Here is a 19098-nt window from a genome sequence, read left to right on the forward strand (position 1 = left end):
CTTAATTTCCACTGTATTCTCTTTTGTATCTTTTTAATTTGTACCCATAAATACATATTCTCTATCCAAATTTAATTAAATATTTTACTTTTAAGAGCTATATTACCAGCTCAGAAGTTCAGGAGTTGGTTGAATGTGTTTGTACAATCTCAAAGGGGACATTAATTTGAAAACTGTGAAGTAGCTTCTCCAGGAATTTGATAATTCAGCAATTTGTATGGGATGGAAAAAAAGGAAAGGAGTATGTATGTGCTTAAGGTAACTTGAGGGGTTGGCAATTACAGGGTGTGGTTGTTCTCTGTACCACCATGTCCAACCCCTGGATCTAAGCATGCTTTCTCCCCAGGGGAGCGGGGCGGCCTGTGTACAAACAATATGGAGGAATCCAGTGCCGTGATTCCTAGGAGCAGCCTACAGTTAGTGTCGTCACTGCAGTGTACCACAGATGGCTAAGTAGGTATTGTTTTTTAAAAAACACAGTTGGCTTTTACTGACATTCACATTGGCAGCACCAACATTCAGGCAGTCAGTCGACACCACATAGTGTGAACTGTGAACACAGTACATGGCTGGGCCCTGAAGGACCAGCTGGTAAGGCAGTGTTCCCCAAGCCTGCCTGGGCATATTAGATCTTCTGAATCGGAATCTTAAGAGGGGCCTTTGAATCTAGGTGTTTAGTAAGCATCCCGGTTGATTTTTATGATCATTTAGGTTGGGAAAAATAATCATAAGATAATGCGGGGTAAGAAGGGGTGGGAAGGAAAAAAAAAACTACTTGAGAACATGAGCAACATTAAATATAAAAAACTAACTGAATAGCCATGGCTGTGTGAAGCTCCTTATAAAATCTTAACTAACTGTCAATATGGAACTTTTTGTTTAAGGTGAAACACTTGGTTAAATCAGGATTGAGAAGATTTTCCTTCTTAAAAAGTTGGTAAATAAAAATTTTTGAACAGAACTATTTTTCTTTTGATAAATGATGATATTATGAGACTCGATGGTAAGTGTCTCACTCTTAGTTCATAATAGTGTGGAAAATAACATGGGGGCTGAATGGCCAGGCTGGTCTTGAACTCCTTGGCCTCAAGTGATCCTCCCACCTCAGACTCCCCAAGTGCTGAGATTACAGGTGTGAACTAACATCACTCTTAGTTCACAACACTGTAGAAAAGTAACATGGGGGCTGAATCCTGACAACCATGGGGCTTAGACTTTCCTATAATTAAACATTCTTGCAAAATCAGCATAAGCCAAAGGTCCCAGCAGAAACATTCTAGATTTTTGTTTCCTCTATAGTTACCCTCCAAAGGCTGAATGGTATCATGTATATTCCAGGCAGAGAATCCCAGGAGCTTAGTAACATTCATTCCTCTGGATTCTCTAGGCCCTCCTTTACCCCTCCACAGTCAAACAGGCAAACAATTCCTTGAGATCCTCATAAAACTGCCTGCCCAGAATGGTTACTTCACATTATGCTTTCAGATCCTGTTTAAAATAATGGTTATACAGAGAACGTTTTTGCAGCTTTTGTAAAACTGCTCTTAAAGACAATCACTATTATCTTGTTCAATAGCCCTTATATAAAGATCTACATGAAAAATTCATCTTAGAGCTGAATGTCAAGAAATATAATTGTCTCTCTTAGTGAAATGTGCTTCCTTTTAAAAAAAGAGATGAGTTATGTAATCTCTTTTTTTCCTCTTGCTGTCTCCCCCTCTCTCCTGTTTTCTCTTTAGCTGCCAGTAAGTTCAGATTCAAATTTTGTGTTCCATTGAGGTTCAGCTCTTCATTTTCAGTCTCTTCAGTCCTGCATTATTTGGCTCTTGTTCTCACAGGATTGTTTTACTGGTTCTACTATGTCTGGGTCTTTCATTGCGGACAACCTGAATACTTTTGGAAATTGACAGGCCTAAGTTAGAAGTGAAGGAACTGATTGGGTTTCCATTGACTGAGGTTTTACTGTACAACTAGGAGGTGTTGTACATGATCAAAGTCAAATAAGGGTCATTTGGGAAGATAGATTTCATTTAGGAAAAGCCAAACGCCAAGACACTGTGGGATGCGATGGGGAATCATCTTTGCATAACTCCCTCTCCCAAAGGCTCCCTACAGAGGGATATGACAACTGGGTCAGGAAAACAATTTCACCTACAGATTGGTGACTAGCTTTTAATTACTCAATGAGAATTTTGGCCCAATCATGTCAGTGACCCTCCTGTCACCCTGTGAAGAAGCAAGGAGCAGGAATGACTGCCTCCTTTACCCACAGGGTGCAAGGAAGCTCTAATCTCTTGCTGTTGACCACTGGTCAGTCATCACCTATCCATCTGAAGGCTTAGGAAGAAAGATTTAAAGAAAGAAAAATGCTGGGATTCCTCACTCTACACTAAGTTCATTAGGAAACTTACCCTTATTTGTCCTTATTCTACAGACAGAGCAGTGGGTGTCCCCAGCTGAAAACACCCACCTATGACAGGCAATTCTGTTCCCGCTCCACCAGGTGGGGCCCCAAAAGCTGGAAGAAGGAGGAATATGAGCTCACAGGCCCAGCACCCTGAGCCCAACTCCCTGGAAATGCTTGCCCTGGAGGATGGCCCCGGGAGTGTCTCCCCAGCCCATAGCCTCATCCAGGGCCAGGGAGCAGGAGACTCACTCCCAGCTACTTTCTGGCATATTGACTCTCACAGATTTGTCATTCAATACACGGCTTCTCTCGCTGCAGCCCACACAGCTAATCCCTGTACTATATTTCTCTCAGTTTTCCCTCCTCCACCCACACTTCTTCTGACTTCTCTCCACACAGGAGAGACAGAACAGCTGAGGAAACAGCAGAACGGTGGAAAAGTTTTGAAAGTGTTTTGAGCCCACCCAACCTGAGGAGAGCATTCAAAGAAAAACAGGAAGAAGGTGAGTAGGAGCTCCCTCAGCCCCCGCGCACAAGCCGGGGATTGTCACTCCCGCCTACCCCAAACCCAACAGGGGCCGACTGCTGGGACCGAGCCTCGGTGCCCACACGCAAAAATATGCAAATGTTTTCTGTGAGGATTATGGAATGGGGGCAGTTGCTCAGCTATTTCAGACACTGCGTCATGTAACTTGGGGGCACAGTAGGCTCATTCCATTCAAACGCCCACCATAAAAGTTCAACTAGCACCTTTGGTCTTAAATTGGAATCGCCAGAGGCCATTATACCTGGGGAAGGACTGCAGGTCTGAAGATGGATGTGTTTCTATTCTGGCAACCAAAATTAGATTCTCCAATCTAGAGGACAACCAATGCCCTCTCTCCATGTGTGCGTGTGATTTAATATTACTCATCTTTTTTTGCCTTTTTGTTTTTCATTTCCTTTCAACTTGTCTTCCTACACCATACCAGAGCTTTGAAGCCTGCTTGTTTTATCGGGGATTGGGGGTGGAAAAGAAATGTGAACTCATTTAGCTCTTGCTCCCTATCTTGTTTGCTGGAGATCCAGCCAGTTAGATGGCTTGAAGTGGGCAAGGACAAAAAGAGATTGGCTAATCCCCTTCATTCATTCATTCATTCATTCATTCACTCACTCATTCGTGAAACAGACATTTATTGAGTATCTACACAGATAAGTTCCCCGTTCATACCCCATTTATGGTCCAGGCTCAGTTAAACTAAGCCACAACAAATGGAAGTAATCTTTGATCCCCCTAATTTCCCTCAGGGACCTCTGGATCAATTTTTGGATCTAGTTTAGTACTACAGAGTTTTTGCATGAAATCCAGAACCTATGTAAGGGTTATATAACCAATGGATAAATAAGCTTGTAAAGTCCTTCCCTATGAGTTACCCATGGGAAGGTTTCCAGTCCACAGATTAGACTAGTCCTATCTCCTGGTTAAATATCCAAGCACTACAATTAATTCATCCATTCTTCTTTACTTTGCTGGCACAATTTATTTTTTTTCCTCATTTTAAATAAGAGATTATCCTCAAAGCTAGACTAACTTTTCTTACTAGTCAGTGTTATGTGTTTGATGCTAATTGATATTTACTCATTCCAGTAACACATATTTATTGAGTAGTTACAATATGCCAGGCACTGTCATAGGCACTGAGATGACAACTTCACACAATGATCCCTTCATGGAACCAACAAAGGAGTGAGATCAAACAAATCTTGGCTTGCTGTTCTTTCTCAGAGACCAAGTAACTTCATCCATTGCTGTGCAAAGAATCAAAGTGAAGAATGGGGTTCTAATATAATGGACAAAAAGGAGGAATTGTTTGCATTTATTGACTAGAGATGATCAAGTTTTGAGCTTCTTTATACATCAATTCTACTGTAAGACTTGTTCTCCACAACTGACATCTTAGAGATTGAACTACACAGATCGTAGTTAAATAGTTAATGTTTTACAGAATTTTGAAGCATCGGACCGTGTAAAGAATGTTTTAAAGTTGGTTGTGAAAACCAGATGGTCAAAAGAACCACAACACATGGCCACTCCCAAAGAGCAGAATTTTCCTTCCGTCTTGAACTCTTACATTAAAGAACCAAAGAGATAAAAATGAGTTTTGCAGTCCTGGGACTCTGAGATTAAAGATGAATTATTTCAGTCTGTTGATGCCAACCTAGGGAATAAGATATTGAGGCCTGTATTGATGGGGGATGGCTCTGATGCGGTGTGTCAGCAGTAGACTTAGCAAATGAACAGAATAGTAATTTGTGGCCAATAAATTTTTTCCTGCCTCAAAAAATTATCTATTGTCAGACTCAGCAGGGATCCAGAGGTTGGAGAGTCAAACCTGGGCTATGGACTGAACATATCGTTGCACCTCCTGGCACTGAGGGGCCTCTTAGTACCTAAATGGAAAGCAACTCCAGATCTAACCCAGCATTAAACTATCAACAGGGCTTCGCATGTGCAACTTCCCTTTATTTCTAAATTTGCTGGACTATAACCACTCAATAGCAAAGAACCCCTTGTATTGTTCTACTATAAATTTTTGCTTAGCCAGCCCCTAATATGCTTGCCTGCAACAAGAAAAATAAAAATGAATTGATTGGCAAGATCTCAAATAGAATAAGCTAATGGCAAGCCTTATGTTTTAATAAGCTCGATGTTGGTCTTAATGAAATTGGTGGATGGTCTTTTTTTTTTTCCTACAAATGGAACCGTCATTGGTTTCTTTGGCTTTTGCAAAGGATTTTTTGGAATGCATTGTTGTTATCAGAAAGAGTCTTTTCTTTTCTTTTTCCTTTTTTTTAGTTGCAAAGTCCCCAGGATAATCAGGGAAGGGAAAAACATTAATGAGAGGGGATTTGAATGGTAGTGCATTCTCTCTTCATATCTATGTTTCTCATGGGACAGAGAAAACTAAGGATGCATGGTACCACCCAGTCATCAGGCTATTGAGGGATGCCTCAGTCTATTCAGGGCAGCAGTTTTAAAACTAGTTGAAAGAAGAAGACAGGCCTGGGTTTGAATCCTGACTCCATACCCTCACTCCATCATTTCATACTTTGGCCAGATTATTTAACGTCTCTGAGTCTGATTTAGTGGAGATCACTAACTGCCTCATAGGATTGCTGAGAAGGTTCACTGAGAGTAGGCAAGTTCCTGGCCAGCTGAAGGCCCTCAATGGAATGCCATTCCCCCATCCCTTCTCCTTGTAGCCATATTTATGAGATGACATCACTGTTCCCTAGTGAGATGGCTACTAGGTCTCAGGGTTTCCAGATTTCTGTTGATTTAAGTATCCAACTGTGCTGATGTGATTTATGCAAATGCCAACTGGGGACGGATGCCATTAAGGGAATGAGTCATTTCAGAGCCTTCATTAGCAGGCTGATCTTGCCTCTGAAAGAGCTGGGTTTTCCTTACAGATGGTAGAAAATGGTGGGAGAGATTACTCTGGGACTCTGGCACTTCTGATACAGGGTTCTTCTCATATAGCATCAATGAGTTTTCACAGTTAAGGTCCAGGACTCCCCTAAGTGACGTAAAGCAAGGGTTAACAGCTTAGACTTTGAAATCTTACAAAATGAGGTTTAAATCCTGACTGCTAATACGAGCTGACAAGCCTCTCAAAGTGTCTGTTTTATCTTAAGAGTTTTTGTGGGGATTAAATGAGGCAACATACCTAAAGTACTTGGGCTAGTGATTGGCACATAGTAAATGCTCAATAAAAGTCTGGTTTGGTTTTTTTTTTTTTTCCTCTCTCCCTCTGTTTTGGCCAGAGTTCACCTCTAAGCTATTTGCTAATACCGAAGCCTGCCTTCCAGCAGCTGGCACATTAAAAGAGATGTTGTTTCTTGAACACTTATTATGTTTACGCTTCTGCTTAAATGCCTACATCCCACCAAAACGTCCCCCACCCGATATTAATTCATCCTTTGATCATTATTTTGTGAAGCCTGTCTTCAACTTGAAAGAAACTATCATCATTGTTCAGTCATATAAAATTTCACATCATAACTAAATAAATAGTTGTTGATCATGAAGATAAACAAGAGCTTAAATAACACACTTTATTTAAAGCTGTCTAGAGGTGGCTAGCAAGATGGCCGAATAGGAACAGCTCCGGTCTCCAGCTCCCAGCGAGATCAATGTAGAAGCTGGGTGATTTCTGCATTTCCAACTGAGGTACCCAGCTCATCTCAGTGGACGCAGCCCATGGAGGGTGAGCAGAAGCAGGGTGGGGCATCACCTCACCCGGGAAGCACAAGGGGTCGAGGAACTCCCTGCCTTAGCCAAGGGAAGCCATGAAGAACAGTGCATTCCAGCCCAGATACTATGCTTTTCCCATGGTCTTCACAACCTGTAGACCAGGAGATTCTCTCGGGTGCCTACACCACCAGGGCCCTGGGTTTCAAGCACAAAACCGGGCGGCCATTTGGGCAGGCACCGAGCTAGCTGCTGGAGTTTTTTTTTCATAACCCAGTGGCTCCTGGAACACCAGCAAGACAGAACCATTCACTCCCCTGGAAAGGGGGCTGAAGCCAGGGAGCCAAGTGGTCTAGCTCAGTGGATCCCACCCCCAAGGAGCCCAGCAACCTAAGATCCACTGGCTTGAAATTCTCGCTGGCAGCACAGCAGTCTGAAGTCGATCTGGAATGCTCGAGCTTGGTGGGGGGAGGGGCGTCCGCCATTACTGAGGCTTGAGTAGGCAGTTTTCCCCTCACAGTGTAAACAAAGCCTCCAGGAAGTTCAAACTGGGTGGAACCCACCGCAGCTCAGCAAAGCCACTCTAGCCCGACTACCTCTTTAGATTCCTCCTCTTTTAGCAGGGCATCTCTGAAAGGAAGGTAGCAGCCCCAGTCAGGGGCTTATAGATAAAACTCCCATCTACCTGGAACAGAGCACTTGGGGGAAGGGGCAGTTGTGGACACAGCTTCAGCAGACTTAAACGTTCCAGCCTGCCAGCTCTGAAGAGAGCAGCAGATCTCCCAGCACAGCACTCAAGCTCTGCTAAGGGACAGACTGCCTTCTCAAGTGGGTCCCTGACCCCCATGCCTCCTGACTTGGGAGACACTTCCCAGCAGGGGTCTACAGACACCTCATACGAGAGAACTCCAGCTGGCATCTGGCGGGTGCCTCTATGGGATGAAGCTTCCGGAGGAAGGAACAGGCAGCAATCTTTGCTGTTCTGCAGCCTCTGCTGGTGATAGCCAGGCAAACAGGGTCTGGAGTGGACCTCCAGCAAACTGCAGTAGACCTGCATCAGAGAGGCCTGACTGTTACAAGGAAAACTAACAAATAGAAAAGTATAGTATCAACATCAACAAAAAGGACGTCCACACAGAAACCCCATCTGAAGGTCACCAACTTCAAAGACCAAAGGTAGATAAATCCACGAATATGAGGGAAAAACCAGTGCAAAAAGGCTGAAAATTCCAAAAACCAGAACACCTCTTCTCCTTTAAAGGATCATAAGTCCTCACCAGCAAGGGAACAAAACTGGACAGAAAATGAGTTTGACTAATTGACAGAAGTTGGCTTCAGAAGGTGGGTTATAACAAACTCCTCCAAGCTAAAAGAGCATGTTTTAACCCAATGCAAGGAAGCTAAGAACCTTGAAAAAAGGTTAGAGGAATTTCTAACTAGAATAACCAGTTTAGAGGAGAACATAAATGACCTAATGGACCTGAAAAACACAGCACGAGAACTTCTTGATGCCTACACAAGTATCAATAGCCAAATTAATCAAGCGGAAGAAAGGTTATCAGAGACTGAAGATCAACTTAATCAAATAAAGCATGAGGACAAGATTAGAGGGAAAAAAATGAAAAGGAACAAACAAAGCCTCCAAGAAATATGGGACTATATGAAAAGACCAAATCTACGGCTGATTGATGTAGCTGAAAGTGACAGGGAGCATGGAACCAAGTTAGAAAACACTCTTCAGTATATTATCCAGGAGAACTTCCCCAACCTAGCAAGACAGGCCAACACTCAAATTCAGGAAACACAGAGAACACCACAAAGATACTCCTTGAGAAGAGCAACCCCAAGACACATAATCATCTGATTCACCAAGGTTGAAATGAAGGAAACAATGTTAAGGACAGCCAGAGAGAAAGGTCGGGTTGCCCACAAAGGGAAGCCCATCAGACTAACAATGGATCTCTTTGCAGAAACCCTACAAGCCAGGAGAGAGTGGGGGCCAATATTCAACATTCTTAAAGAAAAGAATTTTCAGCCCAGAATTTAATATCCGGCCAAACTAAGCTTCATAAGCAAAGGAGAAATAAAATCTTTTCCAGACAAGCAAATGCTGTTTGTCACCACCAGGCCTACCTTACAAGAGCCCCTGAAGGAAGCACTAAATATGGAAAGGAAAAACCAATACCACCCACAGCAAAAACATACCAAATTGTAAAGACCGTCGACACTGTGAAGAAACTACATCAACTAACAGGCAAAAGAACCAGCTAGCATCATAATGACAGAATCAAATTCACATATAACAATATTAACCTTAAATGTAAACAGGCTAAATGCCCCAATTAAAAGACACAGACTGGCACATTGGATAAAGAGTCAAGACCCATTGGTGTGCTGTATTCAGGAGACCATCTCACGTGCAAAGACACACATAGGCTCAAAATAAAGGGATGGAGGAATACTTACCAGGCAAATGGAAAGAAAAAAAAAGCAGGGGTTGCAATCCTAGTCTCTGATAAAACAGACTTTAAACCAACAATGATCAAAAAAAGACAAAGAAGGCCATTACATAATGGCAAAGGGATCAACACAACAAGAAGAGCTAACTATCCTAAATATATATGCACCCAATACAGGAGCATCCAGATTCATAAAGCAAGTTCTTAGAGACCTACAAAGAGACTTAGACTCACACACAATAATAGTGGGAGACTTTAATACCCTACTGTCAGTATTAAACAGATCAATGAGACAGAAAATTAACAAGGATATTCAGGACTTGAACTCAGCTCTGGACCAAGCAGACCTAATAGACATCTACAGAACTCTCCACCCCAAATCAACAGAATATACATTCTTCTCAGCACCACATTACACTTATTCTAAAATTGACCACATAATTGGAAGTAAAACACTCCTCAGCAAATATAAAAGAATGGAAATCATACCAAACAGTCTCTCAGACCACAGTGCATTCAAATTAGAACTCAGGATTAAGAAATTCACTCAAAACCACACAACTACATGGAAACTGAACAACTTGCTCCTGAATGACTACTGGGTAAATAATGAAATTAAGTCAGAAATAAATAACTTCTTTGAAACCAATGAGAACAAAGACACAACATAGCAGAATCTCTGGGACACAGCTAAAGCAGTGTTTAGAGGGAAATTTACAGCACTAAATGCCCACAAGAGAAAGTGGGAAAGATCTAAAATTGACACCCTAACATCACAATTAAAAGAACAAGAGAAGCAAGAGCAAACAAATTCAAAAGATAGTAGAAGACAAGAAATAACTAAGATCAGAGCAGAACTGAAGGAGATAGAGACATGAAAAAACCCTTCAAAAAATCAGTGAATCCAGGAACAGGTTTTTTGAAAAGATTAACAAAATAGACCACTAGCCAGACTAATAAAGAAGAAAAGAGACAAGAATCAAATAGATGCAATAAAAAATGATAAAGGGGATATCACCACTGATCCCACAGAAATACAAACTACCATCAGAGAATACTATAAACATCTCTATGCAAATAAACTTGAAAATCTAGAAGAAATGGATAAATTCCTGGACACATACACCCTCCCAAGACTAAACCAGGAAGAAGTCGAATCCCTGAATAGACCAATAACAAGTTCTGAAATTGAGACAGTAATTAATATCCTACCAACCAAAAAAAGCCCAGAACCAGAAAGATTTGCAGCCGAATTCTACCAGAGGTACAAAGAGGAGCTGGTACCATTCCTTCTGAAACTATTCCAAACAACAGAAAAAAGAAGGACTCCTCCCTAACTCATTTTATGAGGCTAGCACCATCCTGATACCAAAACCTGGCAGAGACACAACAAAAAAAGAAAATTTCAGGCCAATATCCTTGATGAACATCGATGTGAAAATCCTCAATAAAATACTGGCAAACCGAATCCAGCAGCACATCAAAAAGCTTATCCACCACAATCAAATCAGCTTCATCCCTGGGATGCAAGGCTGGTTCAACATATGCAAATCAATAAACATAATCCATCACATAAACAGAACCAATGACAATAACCACATGATTATCTCAATAGATGCAGAAAAGGCCTTCAATAAAATTCAACACCCCTTCATGCTAAAAACTCTCAATAAACTTGGTATTCATTGAATGTATCTCAAAATAATAAGAGCTATTTATGACAAACCCACAGCCAATATCATACTGAATGAGCAAAAGGTGGAAGCGCCAGGCGTGGTGGCTCACACTTGTAATCCCAGCATTTGGGAGACCAAAGAGGTCGGAGCACAAGGTCAGGAAATTGAGACCATCCTGGCTAACATGGTGAAACCCCGTCTCTACTAAAAATACCCAAAAAAATTAGCCGGGCTTGGTGGCATGCGCCTGTAATCCCAGCTACTCGGGAGGCTGAGGCAGGAGAATCATTTGAACCTGGGAGGCAGAGGTTGCAGTGAGCCGAGATCACACCACTGCACTCCAGCTTGGTTGACAGAGGGACACCCCATCTCAAAAATAAATAAATAAATAAAACAAACTGGAAACATTCCCTTTCAAAACCTGCACAAGACAAGGAGGCCCTCTCTCACCACTCCTATTCAACATAGTATTGGAAATTCTGGCCAGGGCAATCAGGCAAGAGAAAGAAAAAAAGGTATTCAAATAGGAAGAGAGGAAGTTAAATTGTCTATGTTTGCAGATGACATGATTGTATATTTAGAAAACCCCATCATCTCAGCCTAAAATCTCCTTAAGCTGATAAGCAACTTCAGCAAATTCTCAGGATACAAAATCAATGTGCAAAAATCACAAGCATTCCTGTACAACAATAATAGACAAACACAGAGCCAAATCATGAGTGAATGCCCATTACCAATTGCTACAAAGAGAATTAAATACCTAGGAATACAACTTACAAGGGATATGAAGGACCTCTTCAAGGAGAACTACAAACCACTGCTCAAAGAAATAAGAAACAACACAAACAAATGGAAAAACATTCCATGCTCATGGATAGGAAGAACCAATATTGTGAAAATGGCCATATGGCCCAAAGGAATTTATAGATTCAATGCTATCCCCACCAAGCTACCACTGACTTTCTTCACAGAATTGGAAAAAACTATTTCAAATTTCATATGGAACCAAAAAAGAGCCTGCATAGCCAAGACAATCCTAAGCAAAAAGAACAAAGCTGGAGGCATCATGCTACCTGACTTCAAACTATACTACAAGGCTACAGTAACCAAAACAGCATGGTACTGGTACCAAAACAGATATATAGACCAATAAAACAGAACAGAGGCCTCAGAAATAATGCCACACATCTACAACCAGCTGATCTTTGACAAACCTGACAAGAACAAGCAATGGGGAAAGGATTCCCTATTGAATAAATGGTGTTGGAAAAACTGGTTAGCCATAAGCAGAAAATTGAAACTGGAACCCTTCCTTACACCTTATACAAAAATTAACTCAAGATGGATTAAAGACTTAAACATAAGACCTAAAACCATAAAAATCCTAGAAGAAAACCTAGGCAATACCATTCAGGACATAGGCATGGGCAAAGACTTCATGACTAAAACACCAAAAGCAATGGCAACAAAAGCCAAAATCCACCAGTGGGATCTAATTAAACTAAAGAGCTTCTGCACAGCAAAAGAAACTAACATCAGAGTGAACAAGCAACCTACAGAATGGGAGAAAATTTTTGCAATCTATCCATCTGACAAAGGGCTTATATCCAGAATCTACAAGGAACTTAAACAAATTTACAAGAAAAAAACAACCCCATCAAAAAGTGGGCAAAGGACATGAAAAGACACTTCTCAAAAGAAGACATTTATGCTGCCAACAAACATATGAAAAAAAGCTCATCATCACTGGTCATTAGAGAAATGCAAATCAAAACCACAATGAGATACCATCTCACATCAGTTAGAATGGCAGTCATTAAAAAGTCAGGAAACGACAGATGCTGGAGAGGATGTGGAGAAATAGGAACACTTTTACACTGTTGGTGGGAGTGTAAATTAGTTCAACCATTGTGGAAGACAGTGTGGCGATTCCTCAAGGATCTAGAACCAGAAATACCATTTGACCCAGCAATCCTATTACGGGGTATATACCCAAAGGATTATAGGTCATTCTACTATAAAGACACATGCACACATATGTTTATTGCAGCACTATTCACAATAGCAAAGATTTGGAACCAACCCAAATGATAGACTGGATAAAGAAAATGTGGCACGTATACACCATGAAATACTATGCAGCCATAAAAAAGGATTGAGTTTATGTCCTTTGCAGGGACATGGATGAAGCTGGAAGCCATCATTCTCAGCAAACTAACACAGGAAGAAAAAACCAAACACCTCATGTTCTCACTCATAAGTGGGAGTTGAACAATGAGAACACATGGACACAGGGAGGGGACCATCACACACTGGGGCCTTTTGGGGGGCAGGGGGGTAGGGGAGGGATAGAATTAGGAGAAACACCGAATACAGATGACAGGTTGATGGGTGCAGCAAACCACCATGGCACGTGTATACCTATGTAACAAACCTGCATGTTCTGAACACATATCCCAGAACTTAAAGTGTAATAAAAAAAAAAAAGCTGTCTAGTTTCATACCATTATTCCTAAGTTCCATATCCTACCAAAGTAGTTTATCTCAATAAACTTGGTTTAAAAGAAAAACTAAAAACCTCTCTATCAAAATATGAGTATTAAGAATGATCTGAATATGCATCATGGTACATGAAGCTGCTCCACAGCAAGGAGGTGGGAGGCTAAGAAAACACCACCTCGGTAGATAAGTTAACACTTACCAAATGCCTAGTGGACACATAGCCGCTTATTGATGAATGTCAGCTTCAGCATCTTGGTGAGAGAGCGTCACATTTCTTTTTTCCTAGAAGAATCTCTTTACATATTTCATGCTTTTGGAGAGGCAGGTATGTCTCCATGATAATATATATGTAATTAGCTCCTTAATGTTACCAATCTATCATGGAGACATTTGGATTTACATTATACACAAGTTCACTATTAGTTTCCTGAGTTAGGTGGTACGGATTCTGATATAGCTAGTAAAAAACCCATAAAACATGCATAAATCCTGTCTAATGACTGAAGTTAAATATACCTCAAAGAATGTTCTATCATTAAAATTCACATACATTTTTCTTACAAGGGAGTTATTCTGCATTGTAGCCTGTGTTTTATTACAAACTTGGAGTTCATTGATGAACTGTGATAGAGCTGCAAATCGAGTCAGTGGCTTCATTAGCTCAGCAGGATTTTAGACGGCATTTCTCCCTTGGTGAGCAGAAGCTAGAGGGTAGTTTAGGACCCAGAGCTTGGTTACTGGGCTCTGGGCAGTCTCTCCCATGGAGAGGGCCCCTTACCTGAGGCCCTCTCCCTCAGGAGAGTGCTGTCTGCAGTACTCCAGAGTGTAGGTCTCCGTGGCCTCTGGGGTGGTGGGCCGCCATCGGATAGTGGCTGTGTTCCAACACACAGTACAGTCCTCAGCGCGGATCACAGGGGTGGAGGGTGCTGCAGAAAGAGAGTCAGGACAGTCGTGGAGCAATGCCAGCTTGCTTTCCTGGGACCTGAGAAGCACGTGATCTTCCACGGCTTCGGCGTGATTCTGTTTTCAATTTTTCATCAGAAAGTGTATTCTGTGTTAAAAACCCAAAAAGGATCAAATACAGATGGTGATGTCTCTCTCCCTTCTCTGCCTTCCACATTGCCCAGTTCTCACCCATCCCCAAACAGCCCCTAATAGTAGCTTCCTATAAATCCCACTAGACTTTCTTTATACATATACAAGCAAATCAAAATAAAGATTCTTTCCCCTGTCCCAGTACACACAAGTTAGCCATGATCTTGTCCTCAGTAGGTGCTCAATAAAGGCTTGTTTTAAAAGGCAAGAGGAAAGGATAAAGGGTAGGAGTAAACTATTTCTTCCCCTGAGGCAGATTACCATTATCTTAAAGGCAGTGCAGCCTTGGTTTAGGCTTCATACCCTGTGAAAAGATTTCATCGTGAGAATGCATTTCCAGTTAAATACCACTGCTTAAAACCTTTTGGGGGTTCCCAGCACCCACACGCAGCCCAAGCTTCTTACCTTGCAAACACGGCCTCTCTATGTTAGCCTTTCTTATCTTGTCTTTCCTTTGTTTAAGTCTAAGAAATAATACCAAACTTCTTACAGTGTTCTGCACACTCCATACTGTTTCTTGCCTTGATGCCTCTGCTCATGTCTTTTTCAAGTGGAATATCCTCCTTTAATGCATTACTTCCTATTGATCCTTTAAAGCATTTTCTGCAGGCATCAGTTCTAGGAAGCAGTTCCGATCCTGCCCCTGCCCCAGGCCAACTTGGGTGCCCCTCTGGAGTGTTCTCATAATAACCTGTGTATATCTGGATATGGCCCTTACCACACATTTTCTATGATCCTCTGTTTTTCCATCTCCCCACCTGAGCATGAGCTTCTTGAGAACAGGACCCCAGTCTTAAGTCATCGTTGTATAACCAGCACGTTGCACAACACTCAACACACAATAGATGCTTAATAAACACTTACTGGCTGATCTCAAGAGTCTGTGAAGAACTGAGCATTGTCTTCTAACGCACCCTTAGCATCCATCTCCTTACCTGTCCTAAAGATTGCCCTTTCACTGGGCAGGCTACATCCAGTGAAGTTCACAGCCATCACCCACACTTGATAGCATCGGTCAGGTTCCAGATCTTCAAAAATGCAGTAGCTTTCTTTCACTGTCAGTCTGTATTCTTCTACCAACTCTAGCATAAGACACAATTAAAATCTAAGATGTCTTCCAAAGTTAATTAAAAGTTATAGTTACTGGAGAAAGTCATCTATGATTTTCTTTCAGTGGAAAATGCAAACTGATAACCTTACAGATACCATTATGTGAAAACCAGCTCCTTAGAATACATATGAAAGCAACAGCATTCTGAAAAGAGATACTTAGGATGACATAGTAATACTTGTTAACACTTCTCAGAAAATAATAGCATATTAGTAAGATTCTGAGCTTCATATACCACAATTAAAGTAACTTATTTCAGTAGTGAATATTAAAATTACATAATGTATATGTTAGCTTAAATCTCAGTAACACATTCTCAAGAAAATCTTAAGAACCAGTGCCAATATTTCAGAAGAGTATGTCATAAAAAAAGGACAACTTCATGGTTTTTAAACATCTTTACAGATTAGTAAACTATTTTGGTATTCAGTATGACCTTCCAGGTTTCAAATCCTGGTTTCTTCTCATGAATTCCAGAATTCTTTCCACTAGAGATTTCCACAATTTATAGAAATACTTAAATAACTTTGATAGGTCATAAGCTACTCTAAGAAGTAACTTTGTCCAATTAAGACATTTGCCTTCAAAAATTTTAAAAAATATTTTACTTTGAATATTTTAATAGTAAACATTATCCAATACCATTCTGAACAAACCTACCAATTTGGGCCAATTTGATTATTCTTACTGAAATTTTATCTCCTTTAAAACATATGATTTTCTTTGTAAATTTTGCCTATGGTAATTTCAGTTTCCCCCCCTTATGACTCTTGAATGTCACATCTTCAAAACTTTTCCACTTAAGAACCCAGACTGTTTCTTTAAAAGAAAATCGGGAGCTCTTCAACTTAGCAGGTTTCTCAATTGCCTCTCTCCTTTCCAGTGAGCTGTACTTTCTGGACAGAAAGTTCAGTTTAAAGAACCTCATAAGGACCTGTACACCGAAGAATATTTCTCCCATATCCCAGAATCTGTGTCTGCAGTTTTCACTGGAATCATTCTTTTAGGCAAGGTCCTATGATATGGTTTGGTTCTGTGTCCCCACCCAGATCTCATGTTGAATTGTAATTCCCAGTGTTGGAGGAAGAGCCTGGTGGGAGGTGATTGAATCATGGGGGTGGACTTCTCCCTTGCTGTTCTCATAAATGAGTTCTCAAGAGATCTGGTTGTTTGAAAGTGTGTAGTACTTCCTGCTTTACTCTCTCTCTCTTCCCTGCCAGCCATGGGAAGATGTGCTTGCTTCCCCTTCACCTTCTGCCATGATTCTGTCTCCTAAGGCCTCCTCTGCCATGCTTCCTGTACACCTTGTGGAACTGTGAGCCAGTTAAACCTCTTCTTCATAGATTACCCAGTCTCAGGTATGTCTTTATAGCAGTGTGAGAATGAACTAATACATCCTATTACCCTGGCACTCCCTTTAACAGTGCACATAACATATGTGACTAGAGACCCTACAAAACATGGCATGGTATCACAGACTAGATTATCAGATTAGCTAACTGTTATTAACACAGTTCAGGGCACAGAAACAATAAGACATAGGATAGGGAAGTGTTTGGGGTGGGGGTGAAACCCAGTAAAAAAAAAAAAAGCACGCCAAGCAATAACTATTTGATAAGAAGGGTCTCAGAGAGCCATGGTGTTTCTGAAAACAGCTAGAAATAGATGGAGATGAAGTATGGTGTAACAAAACACACACAGAGACAAACAAACAAAAGAATAAACTTTGGAGCCTGAAAGATGTGTGTTTGACTCCTGCCCCCGGTCATGTACAAGTTGCAAGGCCTTGAGCAAACTACTTAACCTCACATTAGTTTTCTCACTTGCAAATAGGGATAGTAACACTTACTTGGTTGTGCTGTGACAGGCATATGGAAATAGGTCAATAAAACAGGAGTCATGACATTACAGACAGATTTAGCCAACTTTACACCATGCCTATAATTGCTTTTTTAAACTTTTTTCTAAATTAATTATCACATGACATTTCAAAAGACTTAAATATTAGTAATAGTATAATACATTACCATTCATTCCTGATTACAAATTGGGCACCTGAGTTAGGACGCCAAGCCTGCCACATGCTCATCTGTTTTCCATAGTATGTGGGTCTGTCTTCAACAAGCAACACAGAATGGCAGCACTCCCAGCTCTGATTCATCAGGAAGCACAACCTCAAACTGCCTGGCTTCCAGGGCTTATTAGAAGTCCTTCTGAGCTGAGAGATACTTACAGAGGCTCAGCTGTAAGACATACCATACATTCACCCTACTAAGCACTTTCATTTCTATCCACACATTAATTTGGGACACAGGAAGACTACACCATACCTAGGCCCACGCCCTGGGAACCATGAACACTGAATGAACCTTGTGGCTTGTTGGTGGCTTTTAGCAAAGACAGACCTGAGAAACTGCCACCCATGACATCCCATGCTTCATTTGCATTCAGGTCATTGTGGAGCACACTGTCCTCTCTATGGCTTCTTCCCTAAAAGTGGAACACGTGACACTTGTCTTTCAGGCTTTCGTACTGTTAAAAACTTTATTTTCCTTGAAGCTCTGGTATGTTACCTCCTTTCTCTAAATGAGAACCACTTCATTGCTCCTGTTATTCTGAGAGCTCAAAGCCAAATGTGAATCTCAATTACAATATTTGTGTTGACTATTATAATATTTGTGCCATTTTGTTTTCCCTGATCTTGATTCCCAAATTTTGCTTCTGTAGTTATTATTTCATTATATGGTTGTTGGGGTTTTGTTGTTGTTTTGTAAATGGCTATAAATGCTTTGTGGGAAGAGTCATAATACAGGTGTATATTTAAATACTTCACATGAAGATGCATGAATATGCATATGCATTTGTATTTGTGTTAGCAATCCTACCATTTACTTCTTGATCATCTTGTGGCTCCTCCATGCAGTAAACCTGAAATGAATCAATGACATCTTCCTTGTTCATGCTCCAGTAAACTGCAATTGTTGTGCTGGTGGCAGAATTTGGTTCCTGAGGTTCTAATCTAGGAGGCTGTGGAACTGGAATATAAACAAGTTTTATTGTAACTAATGCTGTTTTTATTAATTTTTTGGGCAAAAGTTACTTATGCTTGTTGAAAAAAATTCAAAGAATACAGAAATACATAGTATAAAAGTAGAAGGGCTCTCTTGTTCCCCCAAACTCCCACCCCCAATTATATTCTTTTTTTATTTTAATTTTAACTTTAATTTAATTTTATTTATTTATTTTTGAGACTGAGTCTCACTCTGTCACCCAGGCTGGAGTGCAGTGGCACGATCTCGGCTCACTGCAACCTTTGCCTCCCAGATTCAAGCAATTCTTCTGCCTCAGCCTCCCAAGTTGCTGGGATTATAGGCGCCTGCCACCACACCTGGCTAATTTTTGTATTTTTAGTAGAGACAGGGTTTCATCACCTTGGCCAGGATGGTCTCGAACTTCTGACCTCAGGTGATCCACCCACCTTGGCCTCCCAAAGTGTTGGGATTACAGGCATGAGCCACCACACAGGCCAATTTTTTTTTTTAATCTGTTGACATGGAGTCTTGCTTTATCACCCAGGTTGGAGTGCAGTGGCGCAATCTTGGCTGACTGCAACC

At 41.0% G+C, this 19098-nt stretch overlaps 1 protein-coding gene across 2 annotated transcripts in view; it reads right to left on the reverse strand.

The window, feature by feature from the left end:
- CMYA5 (cardiomyopathy associated 5) overlaps nucleotides 1–19098 on the reverse strand; it is a 104261-nt gene that overhangs the window by 16405 nt on the left and 68758 nt on the right. Inside the window, exons 7-9 of one of the 2 annotated variants that reach the window (XM_004058646.5) lie at nucleotides 18370–18519; nucleotides 15309–15455; nucleotides 14057–14204 (exon numbers count right to left, since the gene is read on the reverse strand). In XM_004058646.5, the coding sequence (XP_004058694.5) occupies nucleotides 14057–14204; nucleotides 15309–15455; nucleotides 18370–18519 (445 nt within the window). Of the gene's footprint in view, nucleotides 1–14056; nucleotides 14205–15308; nucleotides 15456–18369; nucleotides 18520–19098 lie in introns of those variants that run through there. The other variant, XR_008673032.2, reaches the window with a different exon arrangement.

The sequence above is a fragment of the Gorilla gorilla genome, chromosome 19, assembly GCF_029281585.2.
Source record: "Gorilla gorilla gorilla isolate KB3781 chromosome 19, NHGRI_mGorGor1-v2.1_pri, whole genome shotgun sequence".
NCBI lineage: Eukaryota > Metazoa > Chordata > Mammalia > Primates > Hominidae > Gorilla > Gorilla gorilla.